At 45.5% G+C, this 19,019-nt stretch overlaps 1 protein-coding gene across 2 annotated transcripts in view; it reads left to right on the top strand.

Annotated features, from left to right (window-relative positions):
• The window catches only part of PIP5K1A (phosphatidylinositol-4-phosphate 5-kinase type 1 alpha), a 171,133-nt gene that overhangs the window by 84,995 nt on the left and 67,119 nt on the right, over positions 1-19,019 (top strand). For both annotated transcript variants that reach the window (XM_086947355.1, XM_086947354.1), the window contains exons 7-11: positions 7,787-8,086; positions 9,070-9,275; positions 10,931-11,014; positions 13,145-13,193; positions 13,410-13,494. In XM_086947355.1, the coding sequence (XP_086803481.1) occupies positions 7,787-8,086; positions 9,070-9,275; positions 10,931-11,014; positions 13,145-13,193; positions 13,410-13,494 (724 nt within the window). The remainder of the gene's footprint in view (positions 1-7,786; positions 8,087-9,069; positions 9,276-10,930; positions 11,015-13,144; positions 13,194-13,409; positions 13,495-19,019) is intronic.

Raw genomic sequence — 19,019 nt, 5'->3', positions numbered from 1 at the left:
TACGTGCCAAACTCTGTAGATGGCACCTAGGTGAGCTGGCGAAAGATGCATGTGTAGACCATGTAAGGTAGCACAAACATGCCATGGTAGATCTTCTTTTCTATAGTTCAGTATGACCCTTTTTGTGCACTGGTCCATTAACAATGGATGCAATTGTGTTGTATGAAGATTATACCCAGTTATATGTTTACGCTTTCCTGATGAATAGCTGTGATGCTTCTAGATCATAGCGCAACATAAAATTTAATTTTCAGACCCCTTTTCTTTACTCACGGTTCTCTTGACTGCCTCTACTTGCTGTTGCTTTGTCCTTACTTGGCTTTTATTACCTGATGTTTTTTTTAAAGCATTTATCTCAATTCTTTTTGAATGTCAAACTCCATACAGTGCAGTAATAATTATCAATTAGTAATGCTAAATTTGACTCAATACACACAATGGCATACGAAATGCAAACCGGGGAGAACACTAAAAATGTATTCAACAAAAAAAGCAGAAGAAATAATTGATCACAACAGAGAGCTTTGCAGACTGATCAATCTGATCTAGATTTTGTTTCCAAATTGTCGAAGGGATAGTCTCATGATTTTTCGCCTTTAACGGATACCTTTCCAGGTAGACTTTGAAGTTTGATTGTTAACCAAGTCCTCTGCTGTATCGCCGGGCTACAAGTTGTCCTTCGTTCCCACATCCGGGATTACCAGCTGCAAAGTCGTTGCCAGTTTCCCCGGGTGCAGGTCTGCTCCAGGTGAAAGTGTTGACAGCACAGGGCTGGGACTGAGACCACTTCTACACAGTGGTGGTGAAGCAATCAGTCTGTAGCATTGTAGGATCTAATCCTAGCCCCAGCAACCTAATCTACTACCTACTGTGATCTTCATTGCACCCCCATTTATCTCCTTCAGAGATCACGTTGGAAGTGGAAGCAGAAGAGAGCGCCAGTTATTGAGCCCGGAATGAAGATCTGCTTCTCTGAAAAGATCGAGAATTACAAAGCCTGCATGTTAATCCCTATTTGAGGCCACACAACCCATGATGGCAGGAGTTGGGAGGGAGAGAGATGAGACCGAATTTCGAGTTCAAACCCTGTTGTCTTTGTCCAAAACTATTCACCTCACACTGCGGCTCATGGTGTCCACAGGCCGTGTTCACAAACCTTTATCGCTAGCAAGCAATTCTTTCTATGTACTGAAAGTATTCTTTTTAGCGATTTTTGATCTTCAAACCAATAATCGAGGTGGCAGTATTCAACTCTTTTGCTTGAAGCTGGATAAGGGACTTTAGTCACTTGCACAGCCTCACATTTCGACTCATATTGCCAGGCCACCACCTTCACTTAAGAGATCTGTAGCTTCCTTTGTCGGTAAGAAATACATTCGAGGGAGCCTCCGTAGCCAAGAAAACATGCTGCTGACATTCTACTAATAGGAGGTAAGAAGTAATCCAAAGCACAGCTAGTCGTCTTTCAAAAATGTTTAAACCCAAAAAAAGCAAAACCCTAAAACAAACCTTCTTCTGCCTGACACCTGGATGATGACATCTTATCCTGTAGCTTATCAGAATAAATCTGGACCTCCAGTGTTAGAGCAGACTTAGTCTCTTCATGTTACATCTCCTATAATGAACATTTCGTTTCTTCACTTATGCTTCTACTAATGTTCCTGGCACTCATTTGTTACTCTTAGCAGATGTCTGACTGGTGCTCCACTGTTTCTGCTGGTAGACTTGCATTATAAACAGTCCGCAAATAACTAGACCCCAGACACTTAAGCATGTTTTAGACTTTATATTTGACCCACTCCTAGTTAAGCGAAACAACTTGTTTGATCATTCGCACATTCTCCTAAAATGTTCCACATGAGCATGTCCCTCATGTTGTAGATCGACCGTCTCAAAGGCATGATGCAGATGCTTGCCTGTTCTCATTTCCTTCTCTGTTAAGACTCCTGTTTTTGGTTTTATACTGAATTCACTTGGCAACTTAGATTTGGCAAGTGTCTCACTCAGTTTTTTAATTACCTCACCAATTTTACCTCATGAGTTTATGGCTCAAGGCGAAACACGCCATCTGTCCCCCTTTCTTTTGTGATCAGAACTGATACATGGACTGGAAAGAAGAAAAAAATTGCCTCCGCCTTGAACATGTTCTACTCCATTCCAGAAATTGGATACACCAATTCAAAATCTTAACCTCTTAACAATAGCTTCTTAAGGGAAGAACTGTAAGAAGCTGTATTTTTACATAGTAGACCAAAACTATGTACACTGTGTAAAGCATCCAAGCAATCCTTATTGGTTTACCCAGGCACAGATGATGACACTAAAGGCTCTCTTTTGTGGTAGTGTGAGCGAGCAGTTCAGGCCTATCAGAGGGCAGTGCTAAGCATTTGTTGTACTCGCAGAGGCAGTAAATGAAACACACACTTCAGAATAAATCCGAGACCAATTTAGAAAATGAATTTGTATTTTTATATACATTTTGATATCAAGAACTTCGTTATCAGGTAAATTCTTTTTTAAATATACATTTTTCAGGGGGTCTCCTTCGGGTCTTGGGTTCCTAGTGGGGCCTGGTCGAAAGCACCACCAGCAGATACTCATTACCTGTCCTGCGGTGTCTGAGTGCCGAGGTGCTGTTCTGGTTGGTAGCTCTGCGCTCTATGCCGGTGGAACGAAGGGGGGCACCTAGAAACTAGAAACACGCTGTAGGGGGAACTTGTGGACAAGTCTGGGAGCTTCGAACAGGAGGCTCGGGTCGCAAGAGTCCTGGGGACAAGAGGGCACAGCTGTTTCGTCGGTTCCCGGGCTGGTGTGCTTGGGTGCAGAGTGGAAATGTCAGCTGAGATCTGTGTGTTCTAGGGTCTGCGGTTGTCTGTCTTGAGGGTGTAAAATCAGGACAGCTGGGCCTCTGCAGGACGGCTGCTTGGTCTCTGTGCAGTGGGAGTCCGGATTGGACTCTCATGCGCTCAATTTGATGCAATGTGTCCGGTACTCTAGGAATTGGTCCCGTATAGCGCCGGGTGATCCTGGTGTCCTCTTACTTCGTGAGGGATAGATCTGTCCATCAGGAGTACAGGTTCCTCTTCCCAGGAGGCTGCTGCATCTGTCTGACTGGATTGCGGCAACTCGGGGAACCAGAGTTTGTGTTTTCTGTGTCTGCGTTGAAGTAGCTATTTTTCACCAAGGGAGATTGCAGGAAATTTGCGAAGGGCATGCAGTCTCCCGGGCCTCTTGGAAGCTGTTCAGCTGCAGAACGAGTCGCTGGTCATGATTGTCGAGACTTGTGCAGACAGGGTTTGGCGCCAAAAGTCCACAGCAAGTCTTCAATTCTCGCTTTTCTCTCAGCTCTTCTTAGTCCTCTTCTGGATCCGTCACATTAAAATTCCTGCTGTCAGGGGTGCCTATAAATACTCCATTTAGAGGCGTTAAGGGAAGTGACAGGTGAGCTACTTATTTTTAGGGTGTGAAGTGGACATAACGCTCACCCAGATTGCCTGATTCCGCCAAAACTAACATGGTGGAATTCTAAAGGTAGTGTCCACATCAGGTAGCCCACCTTAGGGGTGGAACTAGCCTGAGAGGGAAACACGCCTCCTGACTAGCTAATTTTCCCACCTGTCCTGGTTTCCAAAGTGGATGCATTGCCCCTGTCTGGGGAAGTCTTCGGTCGCATATCAAAGCCCTTTGAAACCTCCTGCCTTGATATGCTGATCACTTAGCCATTGTTTCTTCCCTTAAAGAGCACAAGCTGTTACCTGCAAGGTAGTCGGAAACCTGCCTGTGGTGGCAGGCTGGTCTACACCAGTCAGCCAGCACACTAGTAGTTGGTAGGTTTATAGGGGGCACCTCTGGGTTCATGCATTAATAAATACATCACTGGGATCCGTGCGGGTTTATTAATACAAGATGTTTGATACAAAACTTCTCTAGTTTCAGTGACTCCATCATATAGATGGGGAACTCGTACATGGTGAATTCCAGCACATGTACTCAAAATGGCTTCCCTGTTCACTTTTAATATCTAAGAATCAACTTGGATATCACAGGGGCATTTCTGCTAACGCAGATATGTCTACACATGTAGTATAGTGCATCCTGCTTTAGAGCTGTTAGGCCTGCTGTAGGGTGACTTCACTATACTGCATGCAGGGACTGCAGGCATGGCACACAGGTGTACCATGTTGTGTCTTCACTTTTCTCTGTACCATGGCATGCATCCTTCAATGGCACATTGTATAGTGGTGGTGAGGGGGTCCCTTGGGGTGCCACATTACATGCAGCAGCCTTTAGGGACCCCCTTAAGCCCCCTTGCCCTAGGTACCAAGGTTACCATTTACTAGGGACTTACAGTGGGCGCTAAAGGTATTGCCAATTGGGAGGGAAAATGTACAGTGTCAGGTAAAGAGTTCTGGCTCTGGGAACCTGGATAGCTGGAACTCGGTGCCTATCTGTAAAAATTGCATCAGATACCAAGCAAAAAGAGGGGGGGGGGGGGGGGGTGATGCAAATCCGACTTAATGACATTTCGGTTTTCAGAAGGCCTTTCTCGCTTTACTGTATCTTATTTGAACAATCTACAGAACACCCCCAATTCAAAAAAGAGCTGAAGGGCGTGGCTCTTCTATGAAATTATACCCAAAATTAAACAAGGAATCCAAGGACAACCAAATAGTGTCTGTATTTCCAAGACGTGATCTGTAATAATCCTAAAAGGCCTCTGTGACGTAAAACAGCAAAGAAGTAGAAGGAAATTAAATATTGTAGCGCAATACCACGGTAAGGTTCTATCTTTACAATAGTCTGTTTCTTCATGTCACAGAATCACATTACAAAGTTGTCTTCTCCCACTAAGCCAGTGTTCTTCAATCTGTGGGGCGCGCCCCACTGGGGGGGCGCGACACCTTCCCAGGGGGGGCGCGACACCTTCCCAGGGGGAGTGCGAACTCCACGCTGACCTTTGTTCCCTGTCTACTTGGAGGACTCCGGTATTTGAAAGGGGGAGGGAGGGGAGTTCGATTGCATCTTTTGTGTTGCTAAGTCTCCCAGGAGGGGGTTAATTTGTAGGTGACATGCTCGATGTGCAGTGGGAGGCAAGCGTAGCTAGGGGGGTGGGGGGGGGGGGGGCAGTCCGCTGCAGAAGGCTTTCACTTTATAAGCAGCAGAAACGAAACTGTAGATGAGGCTGCCCAAGAGTACAAGGTATGTGTGAGGCACTGCTGGGATCGCAGCTTTCACTACAAACTGTTCTGCTTGACTGACTGTGCCCAGGAGAACAAGGTACGTGTGAGGTGCTTCTGGGAACACAGTTCTTTTACTGGGAATAATTACAACCTGGGGTACAGGGCATGTGCGAGATAATGCTGGGTAAGTAATTGTTATACTGTAGCTCCTTATCTATCCATAGCTGCCAAGGCGTCAGAATGCTGTGTGTGACATTTTCATAATTTCAGTGTTATTTCAAGTGACATATCAATAAATGCGAGTGACAATTTCTCACAGACCACACCTCACCCTGTGACGATCTGTGAAAGGGTGGGTTTAGGAAGCATGCGAAAGACGCCACAGACCAAGCTATTACGTCAGTCTGTGGAGTCAATTTAGGCTTGAGTTATTGTGTTTACGGCCATCCCAGGGCGGGCTCTTTCATACTTAGTGGCAGCGCTGCATATTTGAGAATTCATCCGATACTGCCCTGCGAGCTGAACACCATAAATAACAGAGGCAAATAAATGTGGGAGCTGCGTCACATAAAGAAACGGAACATACAGCGGGACAGACAGTGCAAGAATCACACAGCACATTGAGGGGAGTTCAGTTTCACTTATGAAGCAGGAAAGGTACTGGAAACATCATCATACAAGTAGGAATGCGCCTCACTAAGAAGAACAGGTTTGTCTGAGGTGAGAAATGTCCAAACCTGCATTCTGGACGTCTTGGTTTAGTGAAGTTTATCAGGCTTGAAACCGTTTTTCATCTTTATATCGCGCCACACAAAAAGCTGTACATTTTGGAAATATTAATAAAGGTGTGATGAAAACACTGTGGAACTGGAGAGCCTAGTTAGGGTCATGGGGTCAGGTTAATTAACATTCTATGATTCTGGGCTAATCACTTAGTCAACGCTGCCTAAAAAAAACAACACAAGTGTGCTTGTGTAACATAACTGGCGCTCACGTAAAAAGCCATAAGACCCCTTTGGGTCAAGCTCCTACTAAATAAAAGTTAAAAACTGTAAAAAAACAATGATGAGTGGGAGGTAACGTTAAGTTTTCAGGTAAAATGACCGGATAAGCAGCTTCTTCAAAAAAACTCCGCAAATAAGCTGGAGAAAAAAGTCAAAATCTATTCCTTTCTAACTGCTGTGCTGTCTTCTCTGCAGCACAAATGGGGTCAGTACAAAGCAACCTACTGTTACAACTACAGATGGTTCTTTTATCTCATTTGCATTTCAAATGTGCTTAATGTTGTGGGAGTAGACATTGCTAGATGTAATCTGCAGGGAGAATAAAACCGGCACTAACAACCCCACTTAGTGTAGCTTGTACATCTTTAGGTGACTGATTATTTTTATACCATCTGTGACATCAAAATAATGAGCTGGCAACCCTAATCATAAGACTGGAAGTTTGTTGAGGCATGAGCACATTATTTCTTTCCGACACCCTGATCCCTGGTTACTGCCATAATAGCAATAGTTTAACACATTTGAAACCCAACACTGCTGTCAATAACATGCCGAGTTACTTTAAGTGTCTAGGAATGCACCCTGCATTCAGACCACTCACTCCTCATTCTCGCCCTTCACTTTCACTCTCACCCAGCACTCACACTGACCCCGATGCACTCACACCATTCACCCACTTACCCTCCACTCACAGTGATCACTCTGCACTCACAGTGATCACAATGCGCTCACACTGATCACCATGCACTCACTATTCATTCACTCACCTTCTCGCCTTGCACTCACACTGATCACCATGTTTTCACACCGTTCACCCCCTTACCCTCCACTCACAGTCATCACTCTGCACTCACAATGAACTTGCGCTGTTCACCCTGTACCTCACCCTGCAGTCACACGAGCACACTACTCAACCTGCACTCGTGACACTTCACTCACCTGTCCCCCGCTCTGTTAAATCTGCAATCTCACTCGAATAAGCCCACCACTAACCATACATTTATTCGTCCTACTCTGCACTAACATGCGCACCCAAATTCATATGGTCGCCTCACTCAACCCTGTACACAAGTATGGGCATGTCGTGCCCCATTAAGGTTTTCGTCCTAAATTACAAAAGGATACATCTAAATGCACTACAATTCAGCCTTCCAGGAGCCCCTTGATAGAGACAGTTCTGTTTTTCCCTGATGGACTGGAATAATTCCTAAACAAATTCTTGTAAATACCGTTTTGTTTAATTTCTTTTTAATGTAATTGATGTGAGGGAGTCTATTACTATTTGTATAGAAATGTTTGCTTCATGCAACAACCATAAAAAACTTATTGTATTGAATGTTATTCGCTGAATATGCCCGGAATGTGCGCGTGGCGGTCGAGTCCAGAAATTTCTGTCAGGTGGTGGGGGGGGCCCAACATCTAAAAAAATTCAGCTGGGGGGGCTCAACCTACAAAAGTTTGAAGAACTCTGCACTAAGCTGTGTGTTGGGCAGGACTTTGAACACAATCTTTATAGCAATGTTCTAATAGGAGCATATCTTTGCTTTGTCGGTGTACGTGTTTCTCTTCAGTGACTAATTTTTAACTTTTTTTTTCTTCCAGAATTTAAACCAGAATCCACGTACGCTGTTGCCAAAATTTTACGGTCTGTACTGTGTGCAGGCTGCTGGCAAGAACATTCGCATTGTTGTCATGAACAACTTGTTGCCACGGTCAGTTAAGATGCACTTGAAATATGACTTGAAGGGTTCCACCTACAAACGTCGGGCATCTCAGAAGGAACGAGAAAAAAACTTCCCCACGTTCAAAGACCTGGACTTCATGCAAGATATTGGGGATGGGCTTTTCCTTGACCCAGACATGTACAATGCTCTGAGCAAAACCATCATGAGAGATTGTTTGGTAAGATTATCTGCTGCCTTCCTAAACCCCCTTTTTGCAGAAACAAAGGTGGACACTTGAAAAACCAAGTCCATTCAGTCTATTTAAGGAAAGAAAAATCTAAAATCCTTTTTAGGCAGCCAAAACAGGGCTTATATAGTCTATTTTGTTTTAAGCCACAGTGATTTTTAAGATTTTCAGTGAAGATTCATCTTGCTTACCCATGGACTACAGTATAGATCTTGAGATATCAATCCATCTACTGTGTCATAAGAGATGGTGAACTAAATAAGACCCACGTCGAGTGCCACAGTACGCCATTCAGGAAGTATATTGCAGTGGCTACACCTAACTAGCCTCACTGTGGCTTAAAAAAACATTATCCAGTGAAGCTTCTTACAGTATAGATGTGATGTATTGGGAAAAGTAGACCAAGTCTCTGAATGTGAGTGTGGAATTACAATTTCTGCAAAACTTCAGAGTGAGTATCATTCGGGGATGGTCTTCTCAATTTCCACCCATTCCAGGTGAAGGCAGGGAATTATCCTAAGCTGGGGAACATGGAAACAACACCAATGCTGGAGTAATAGTTCTAACATACATATATTTTTCCATTTGAATCACAACCTTTCTCCACATTAATATATCCTTAGAATCTTCGCTTTAAGGAGAATCCAACGATTGTATTAATTTGGGGATGCTGTCCATTCTGTAAAATTGTTGAAGGTGTGAAACCTTCTCCTCCTAATAGTCTTGTATTTTGCCACTTGTTATGATGGCCTCTATACCCCTGCTCTGAAATGTCAGTGTTTAGCAGGGATAAGAAGGATATATTATTGGCTGCCCGTTGGACGGGTATACAGGGATGGGTAAAGCTGGAGACTGTGGTGTGCCTACAGTACTTTCCTCTCCACCTCCTACCTATATACACTGCCATTTCACAAGTTTGTACTCCATCTGCAGGGACCAAGGAATATTTTTGACACTTGTGCTTTTCTCTCCAGGTCTTGCAGAGTTTTAAAATTATGGATTACAGCTTGTTGGTGGGTATCCACAACATGGATCAGGCGCTGAAAGAGAGGGCGGCAATGGATGGGAATAACCACCCGGACACTCGGAAGCCAGCAGGCCAGAAAGCACTCTACTCCACTGCCATGGAATCCATCCAGGGCGAGGCCTGGCGAGGGGGGACTATACAATCTGATGACCAGTATGTGGCCTTTTTGAGCAAAATTCATGATATGAAACCACAAGTGTTTAATTTATTTCATGCATCCCTAGGGGGAAAACTGTGTGTTGGGATAGTCTAATTCCACACAATGCATTTGGGGAGGATTTTCTTTTTTCAAGAGACTAAGTTGAAGGATGGTTACCTCCCTTCTGGTGTTGTATTACTACTTCAAGTGTACCTTTTTTCAGCGTATATAAAAGAGGATGAGCAGTAAAGTCTGAGATTCAGTGCTCACCGCCTTTACAGGCAATTTGTGGACTGCCGTGGGAGGAGTGACAGAAAGATTTAGCATTGATTAGCATTAATTTCGGTGTAAATGTGGCCTTGCTGCACATCTTTTACAACCTAAACAGTAAAGGGAACCTCTTCTAAATGCCAATAATTGAGAGAATACTCCTCTATTGGCCAAGTAGCTTTCAGTAACACAAGCTACACTATAGGTACCTTCTTGGCAAGCCAAACAGCAAATGATTGTTGCCACATCATTCTTTCAAGACTCTTCCTGCTCTGCAGCACAGTTTTCTCCTAAACAGTCTTTAGGTCTACCTGCTGCTATGTCTGTTCTGTATCATGGCAAGCAGGATTACATGAAAGGTTCTGGGTTGTTCTCTGTACAGACCTTTCCATACTTAATAATATTACTCACATTAAAACTAAAAGTGTCAGAAAATACAAGAGGTGCTTCACAGCTAGAAAATGGCTTATTCCCAACTGCAGCATTATGTTTGAACCGCATTCGGTAAGAATATTTCCCGCATTATGAAATTCAAGGAATATTGTAGCAATTTTAAAAATTATTATTTAATTACATTTTGTATATAGCCTCTCCATGATTGTTGCCAGTAGTTAAACTAGAGTCCTAATTGACAGTGTACTTCTGAGGAAGTGTTCAACTTAGATTTTAAAACCTTTATAAGGTGGTGTATTTCTCCGCTTGGCTCATAAGCACATTCTGTAACCTCCTCTTGCACCTCCACGGAATTCTCTACTGTCCCCTACTCACGCTTCAGCTGTTGCTTGTTGGCTTCTAACAGTTCCTTTGGCAAAGGTTCTGCAGAATGCAGAATTCTGTTTCTCGAAGAATGTTGCAACACATTCTAGAAACCCATGCCCGTCTCCAGCTCCCATCATAGTAATTTATCCTGCTAATTGCTTCCTCTGTTCCAGTTGTTTTAATTTTCCAGACAAGACCATAAACGTTTGTGTATGTACCAGAAAAGTACATGTTCAAGACTTCAAGCAGTGAGCATTGTGGTAATCGCTTCTATGAATCTTCTATGTGTGACTCCAGACACTAGAAAACGCATGCTTGTCTGCATTTGAAAATTTGCTCCAATCTTAAATCTTTATTTTAAATCGCTTTCCTATAGTTGGTGTGGTAGGGGAGATGAGTGATTGATTGAGCCATATGTCCTGATTTCTAATGTTATTTTCGCTGCTTATGTGCTGGTGCTTTGGTTCTTATTTGTCAACTTGACCGCTCCCAGAAACAAAGTAACCCCTTCCATTGAGTACATTGAGTTATAATTTGTAGGTTCAAGGTTGCAACAATTGGGTAGGTTTTCTGATCTCCGTGGTGTAGAATTTGAAGGGGGTATTGAACTCAAGACCTTATATTTACTTTTTCCCCACAGAATGGGAGGTATCCCAGCCCGGAATTCAAAAGGGGAGAGATTGCTTTTGTACATCGGCGTCATTGATGTTCTACAGGCTTACAGGTAGGACCGCCTAGTCAGAGTAATCATTTGTTTCTGATGAAAGACTGTCCAAACAGTGTCTTGTAAAGACTAGGATAGACGAACTGAGCTATAATGATAGGCATGGATAAAAGTGAGGGATTAGTCGTGTATGTGTGTGGGTGAGAGAGACAGCCACCCACGTACAGCATAAGCTGAAATTTTGACCGAGCCAACTCAGCCTTTCATCAGGCCAAGATTATACATGAAATACCATTACATTGGAATAAAAGTAACATTGTTATCGTAGCATGTGTTTGCTGCAGATGCACACGCTGTGCATACTCCTGCCATGTAGTGTTGGGCCTGTACTCTGCAAGTTGTTTTTCCTCAGCAAAGATTTATGATCGGCGGCGTCACTCTTCTCCGGAGGTATTGCACATGCTGAACTATTCCTTTGTTTGAACGTTTTTTACACCATCAGTCTCGGGCAGACTGCGTTGGAGTCCTTCAGAATTCAATTGCCTACGGTACAGAAAAACCATGACCTGAGATCCAGCGAACGACACCAGCGGATCCTAGACGCCAGGGGACTTGTTACCTGGCGATCGACACACACGCATGTCGAGAATGCCGGTCTGAGGGTGATGGAGACAAAGAAGGACCTCTTTTGACGGTGCCCTAAGTGCAGGACCAAATACGCACACTCCGACACACTTGAAGTGTGTAATTTGGGCTTATCCTAAGGGCACAAAGAAGATGATTACACGGCCTGTGCATTATTCAAGAACAAAAAGACGCTTCATACCCATAGTGATAGACTCCTCGCACACACCATGGAGCTAGCAGCCAGATGCAGAATTCTCACACAACAGTGACTCGGAGAGCAAGACAAATGCTCGGTGGTAGGGTGGGTGGGTGGGCGGACATCGCCAGCCCCCACTATATCTCTTCAGATTCATCCTCTGGGGGCGAACATGCTCCGGTTTAGGGGCCCACATCGCCTACACTGATTCCAGAGTCTAGGCTGAGGACCAAGACGACACCACGTACCGCGAGTATAGTTGACCTACGTGCAAAAAAGTTCTTGCGTTCACAGCGGGAATGCGGTCGCTAAACATTCGCAGATTACCACCAATTTCAAAAAACGGAAAGTGGTGCTCCCAACTGACCCTTCCCCTTTTGTGAAAGGATAGCCAACATTTTTTCAGAGCAGGCAGTGGTCCCACGGACCATTGCCCACGATATTAAAAATTGAAGGAAAAAAAAAATTACATTTGTATCTGTGAATTGCATCCCATTTTCCTTTAAGGAAAACTGGCTGCATTACAATAAAAACTGTTTTATTTAAAAAGCAGTCACCGACATGGTGGTCTGCTGGCCCTAGCAGGCAACCATCCCTCTGAGTGCCAGCCATTCCCAATGGGTCGCAAATTCTGACCTGCCTCATGACGATTAATGAAGCCAGTTCCTTGCGACCTGTTCGAGATTCCCAAAAAGTATCTGACACTTTTACGTCCGGTTTTGCATTTCGCAAATTGTTAGTCGCTAAAAATCGCAATTTGCAAGTCACAAAACCAGACGGTCGTACGTGTGACCCTGTATCCTCACTCCATATATGGCAAGGGGAAAAAAACATCTAGCAAAGGAACCGTTGAACATTCGCAATACCTCGAGGGGTAGGCGAGAGGACGCACAGTGCTGATCATGAAACTTTCTCTTGAAAAAACAACTTGTCGACTCCAAGCCCAACACTAGATGGCAGAAGTACACTTAGCACAAGAATCTTCAGCGCTACACGCTACGAATAGATGACTACAGTGTAAGTAACTTACTCCTATTTTTTTGCTGCCCTTTGAACCAACTGAATTTCCGACTTGAAGCACTATATGAAAACATGTTTTTACTATAATCAGTTGGGGACTTAGAAGGGACAACATGGAGGTATTTACAGTGAAGAAGGGTGGATCCATGGGTAGATTTTCGTGTATATATGTTCAAATGTACTCCATATTATTCCCAAAGTATTGTTTTGTTAGACTTTTTGGTTAGATCTGACTCCCTGGCAAGAAGTGACGTGCTCTAATTCTACATGGTATGTGCTTAAAAATGAGATACAGTGGATTACGTCCTAGATAAATCAGATGTATTCATTCTCTGTTCATGCTTTAGGTTTATGAAGAAGCTGGAACATTCCTGGAAGGCCCTGGTCCATGATGGGGTGAGTAGAGTGGAAAGCTTTCCTACACACACAGTATTTATTTTTAACCAGCAGTGCATAATCGTTGCCGGTGTGTTTGTTGGATCACAAATGTTCTACACATCTGTCTGATGTTAGCAGGTTGTGAGCCTGAGTTAATTGCATCCCTTGGGATACTTCTCTTTGGTGAAACCTTTTTCTTATTTTTAACCTTTCCTTCTCGCACTGTTTTTGTAGGACACTGTATCTGTTCACAGGCCGGGATTCTATGCAGAACGGTTTCAAAAATTTATGTGCCACACTGTATTCAAGAAAATTCCCCGTAAGTAGAGTTGTGTTTCTCCAACACTTCGCCCGGCTTTCATTTCCAAGTGGGATGAAGTCACTGGCTTTGTGCCTTGGTGCAAGCTCTGTTCCTAACACATGGTGCTCTCATGATTTCTGAAAACCTGTCATGTAAAGTGTCTTCTTAAGTGGTGGTTTCCTTCCTTACAGAAACTGTCTGCCTTTCCTTGTTGTGATGCTTTTCGCTGTCCTGCTTATAAAGAATGTTTTTTAAATAGGTGTTCTGAATGGTTAGCCCATTTTTAGTCTTTTCTTTATTCAATCTGCAGCATGTCACGTTTTAGGGATAAGGTTTTGGACTGGTAGATAGTTATAGTCCTGTATTTGTGATTCCAGAATGCACTTTTCTTATGGAAACAGATCTGTATCTTTAGTGTAGGATGGGAAGAGTCAGTTCTCCCAGAAACCAATGTTAAAATTAGACTTGTAAAGGGTTGGCAGGTTTTGGCAACATGTGCAATCTCGTTCTTGGTACTGAATTCCCATTGAGGAGTCACTGTGGAAAATTAAGTTTTGCAAACAGTGAGACGACCACTGTGGCACTTAGATTGCGAAATAATTGCGGCATGTAACGTAACTCTGTGGTAGGGAGAATCATTGAATTGACATTGGCAAAGATGGCAAAAGCTGAGAAATAGAAACAGAAATTGGTAGCTCCGGAAAGGAGGGGCTCCTCCTGGGGGGTTCAAATAACAGGGCAGTGTGTAAGAAAAAGGCATCCAAAGTCATTCTGCCCCTAGGTTGAAGCATATGTGCCATCTGCTGTGAGAATAAGATTCCCAGCCGGAGAAATAAAATCAATGTAGTCTAGAGGTGTAAAATATTTCTTTGGAAACAAATGTAGAAAGTATGACACAGATTTAATGTAGCGCACAGCTACTCAAGCTAGAGTGTCCTGGCGCTGAAGGTGGACACCACTGGCCGATCACTGAAGTGTGACTAATTCTTGAAAAACTAGAGCTCGAGGAGAAGGGACCAGCCTTGAGCTCTGAGGGGAAGAAAGGCGGACTCCCAGTTAGAAAAGTCGCTGAGTTTGGGATCGGAATAATTGATATATTGGTGGGAAATGGATGCATACAATTTCAAAATCTTGGGTAAGGAAAGGACAACCTGTGGCATATGATAAGTGGTTGCAGTAGTGCATTTTAGGGGGTGGGGGGAGTCTAATGTGTGAATAGATTAGTTTGAGGTATAAACCAAGGGTAATCAGAGCTTCTGAGAAAGTGAAGAGATTCTAAGTTTTGCAGCGTGGATCTTTCTGGATTCACTATGCTGTGCATATTCCGCAATCTGGTGGTTGGGTCCGGAATCGTAGTCCTTTTTTTCTCTTTTTTTTGTTTTATTTTTTGTAGACCAGGTGCGCGTCGACGTCCCACCCTCTGGTGTACCTTCGGTGACGTCAGCATGCTTCCGGCGGAAGCTACCACCCTTGAGCGCCATCTTCAGATTCTTTTTTCCGCCGTTGGGTCTGGATCGGCGCGTGAAGCTCCAGAAGTTTTGGAGGAAAAAAGGAGAGAATACAACTACTACTCGACGGTAAATACCGAAAAAGTTGAGGAGAAGAAGACCATCAGAGAGGAGACGACGAAGAAAGAAGAAAACTTCGAGATCTTCGACGTCCTTGGAGGAATGCGCATACAGAGGGCCCCCTGAGCGCAGGGATGTACAAGACTCTATTCAAATTCTGCAAAAACTGCCACCAACAGGTTCGCGCAGAAGGACCAACACCCAGTCTGCAACCTCTGTCAGCCTGTCGAGCACGAGATTAGAGACTGCAACACCTGCTCCGTCTTCAAGCCGAAGACCGTTTGAGAGAAGCAGAGGATAGCTCATCGCACGATGCACGGCAAGGGCCAGGCCCCAACGCTTTACGAACTGGGCCTCTCCACAGACGACGAGGACAACATCGCCGAAGGTCCAGATGACTACACGGTCGCAGAGACCGATAAGAAAACGCCTAATAAGGTAGGAGAGTCTACGACCCCGAAAACTCCCTCAGGGCCTCAAAAGCCAGAGGTGGACCCTCGAAAGGCAGAGTCCAAAGCCTCGAAAGGAGCACCGGCGCCGAAAAGTTCGACGGCCGAAGCTGCATCCTCTGAAAAAGAGCCCAGCGGATCCTTCGACAAGGACTCCCGGAGGCAGAAGACCGACGAAAAGCAAAGGTCGTCGAAGCAAGCCCCCGAAAAAGGGTCTTCGACTTCGAAGGAAAAGGAGCTGAAGAAAGCTTCGACGACGCCGAAGAGAGCGGCCGAAACGCTCGACTAAGACCAGGCCGCAGAAATGCTGAGAAAGAAAAGAAGGCTTGAGGCCGAAATGGAGAACATCCTCCAGAAGAAGAAAGACTTTGACGACAAAATGAGAAGTTACAAGATCCCCTCGAGGCCGGCAACGTCCGTCGCGGAGGTGGTACAACAGGAGGAGTTCGACGTCGAAGAACCGCCGAAAACTCCAGAGCTCTCGGAGCACGAAGAGGAAAAGGACCTCTATTATAATGAAGAGGATTACGGGGACCAGCAGTCAAGCTACGGCTCTGGGTTCCTCGACGGCCCAAGACCAGGAATGGCAGGACATCGAGGATGAAAACCCGGAGGAGGCGGTGGAGATATATCCGTCGAGGCCTTCGCCACCGGACGACATCGGGGCATACAACGAGGTCATCAGGAAGGCAGCAGCAGCTTATGGGGTGAAGCTAGAGGAGGAAAAGCCAAAGCAGATTTCCTGTTGGAAACATTGCTCCCCGCACAAACAAGAAGCCAATTCCTTCCCATGCTGAAAAGCATCACAGACCAGGGGAAGGAAGCCTTCAAGGACCCGGCTACATGCAGATCAGTAACGCCGAGGACAGAAAAGAAGTACAAATTCTCCTCACAGAACCCGGCTTATATCAAGGGGTCCGTCACAGCAGATTCTATTATCGCTGCGACGGCCAGAAGAAGGGCCAACGTCCCAACAACATCTGGCCCTCCACCTGACAAGGAAAGCAGGAGGATGGACCTAACTGGGAGGAAAATAGAGAGAAACGCTGCAACGCACTGGCGGATGGCGAACTCAAACGCCCTCCTAAACAGACATCAATACCAACATTGGGATGAGATGGGGCAATTGCTCAAACACCTCCCGGAACAATACTGTGAGAGGGCATCACACCTTGTGGATGAAGGGAAAAGCATTGCAAACTCGTGCCTGAAGACAGCCTTGGATGGGGCTGAAACATCCAGCAGATTGATGGCTGTAGGCATCACAGAGAGAAGGCAAGCCTGGCTCAGGATCTCAGGTTTCAAAACTGAGATGCAGAACAACATCCTGAACACACCCTTCAATGGTGAAACACTGTTCGGAACCCCAGTTGATGAGAAGCTCACACAACTGAAGGACAACGAGACAGCAAGGTCCATGGGGGCCCGGCAATTCAGGGGGATGAGAAGGGGCACTCCTACGCGGAGGCCAAACGGCAGAGGTGGAAACCAGCGAGGAGATTCTCACCAGGCGTTCCACCAGGGACAACAGAGTGACAGCTAAGGTCACCAGGGCCAACCGAGACAAAACTGGAACTACCAGAACAGGGGCCAGTCCTTTCGTTCAAGAGGAAACGGACGAGAAAAGGTGCTCACCCACCCGAACCCTCCGGGGGAAGAGCACGGAGAAAAAAAGAGGAGAGGGATACACGGACAGGACACAAAAGATCATATAACTCCAGTAGGAGGCAGGCTAAGATTTTTTCTCCAGGAGTGGAGAAAAATCACCACAGACAAGTGGATACTGAACATCATGCAGTTCGGATACTGCATAGAGCTGCTTAAAGAATCCACCAAACAGAAAGCCAAAGAGAAGAGAGCACTCGGGAACAGAGCTACAGCTGCTCCAAAAGGAAGCTCAAGAACTACTCCTCAAAGAGGCCATCGAAGCAGTCCCATTCAAAGAACGAAACAAAGGAGTGTACTCAAACTACTTCCTGGTACCGAAAGTGGACGAAAGCCGAAGACCCATCCTGGACTTACGGTTCCTAAACAAATACGTAAAGACCCAAAAATTCAAGATGACGTCCCTGCAAGAAGTCATCCCACAGATAAAGGCCGGGGACTTCTTGTCCACCATAGACCTCAAGGACGCGTACCTACACATCCCCATGAACAGGCAGCACATGCTAAGGTTCGCAGTGAACAACGATCACTACCAGTTTACAACCCTGGCCTTCGGTCTAAAATCTGCACCAAGGGTGTTCACCAAATGCCTTGCGGCAGTAGCCGCGCATCTGCGAAGGGAGGGGATACACGTGTATCCCTACCTAGACGACTGGCTCGTAAAGGCAAGCTCGTACAGGACATGCTAGGATCACGCACACCAAGTCACGAGAACGCTAACAGGCCTGGGTTTCTCCATACACTGGGGAAAATGCTCAATGGAACCGGAGCAGGTTAAGATCTTCTTGGGTGCTCAAATAGACACCGTCCAGTGCAGGGTGTCACCCAGCGAAAAGAGAACACTCAGCCTACTGAGGGAGAAACGTCACTACCTGAAGGGGCGAGCTCTGACCGTGAGGACAGTGAGCAAGATCTTAGGGATGATGGCGTCGTGCATACACCTGGTCCCCAATGTACGCCTACAGATGAGACCGCTCCAAGAGTGGCTACAACAGCAATGGTCACAAGCTTCAGGAAGTTGGGAGGATCTAGTGGTTGTAACGCACAGGGTGCAGGAAGAAATAAGGTGGTGGACCAAGGAACGGATAACTGTAGGGAAACCTCTTAACACCACCGGACCCAACAGTGACCATTACCACAGACGCATCCCAGAAGGGGTGGGGCGCACACATGAACAAGCTCAGAGTGAGAGGCCTGTGGAGCCCTACAGATGCGGTCAGACACATCAATTACCTAGAGCTGAAAACAGTGTTGCTAGCACTCAAGGCCTTCCAGAGACACCTGTACAGCCAGAAGGTGCTGATACAAACAGACAACACCACAACGACGTTTTACATAAACAAACAAGGGGGAACTCAATCATTTCCCCTGTCAAACTTGGCACAGGAAATATGGAGATGGGCAATACCACTCAAAATAGACCTGCTAGCCATACACCTACCAGGGAAGGACAATGTAGAAGCGGACTGGCTCAGCAGGCAGACTTCAGCATCCCACGAGTGGGAACTCAATATACAGGAGACAGAGAAACTATTAAGGAGGTGGGGCACTCCGACAATAGACCTATTTGTAACACGCCGGAATGCAAAATGCCAATACTTTGCATCCAGGCAACCAGAAGCACAATCACAGGGGAATGCCCTATGGATAAGCTGGTCAAAGACATTTGCCTACGCTTTTCCCCCGATACCGCTGATCCCCAGGGTTCTGAACAAATGCATGACTAGCAACATGACTCTGATCCTGGTGGCACCACAATGGGCCAGGCAGACCTGGTACTCTCAGATAATGGAGATGGCGCAGGGGCCTCACCACAAGTTCTCCGATTTCCATGGACAGTAGGTCTCTTCTTTTTGAGAAG

The sequence above is a fragment of the Lissotriton vulgaris genome, chromosome 12, assembly GCF_964263255.1.
Source record: "Lissotriton vulgaris chromosome 12, aLisVul1.2, whole genome shotgun sequence".
NCBI lineage: Eukaryota > Metazoa > Chordata > Amphibia > Caudata > Salamandridae > Lissotriton > Lissotriton vulgaris.
Note: the sequence above shows the minus strand (reverse complement) of the source record. Positions and strands in the feature narration are given on the sequence as shown.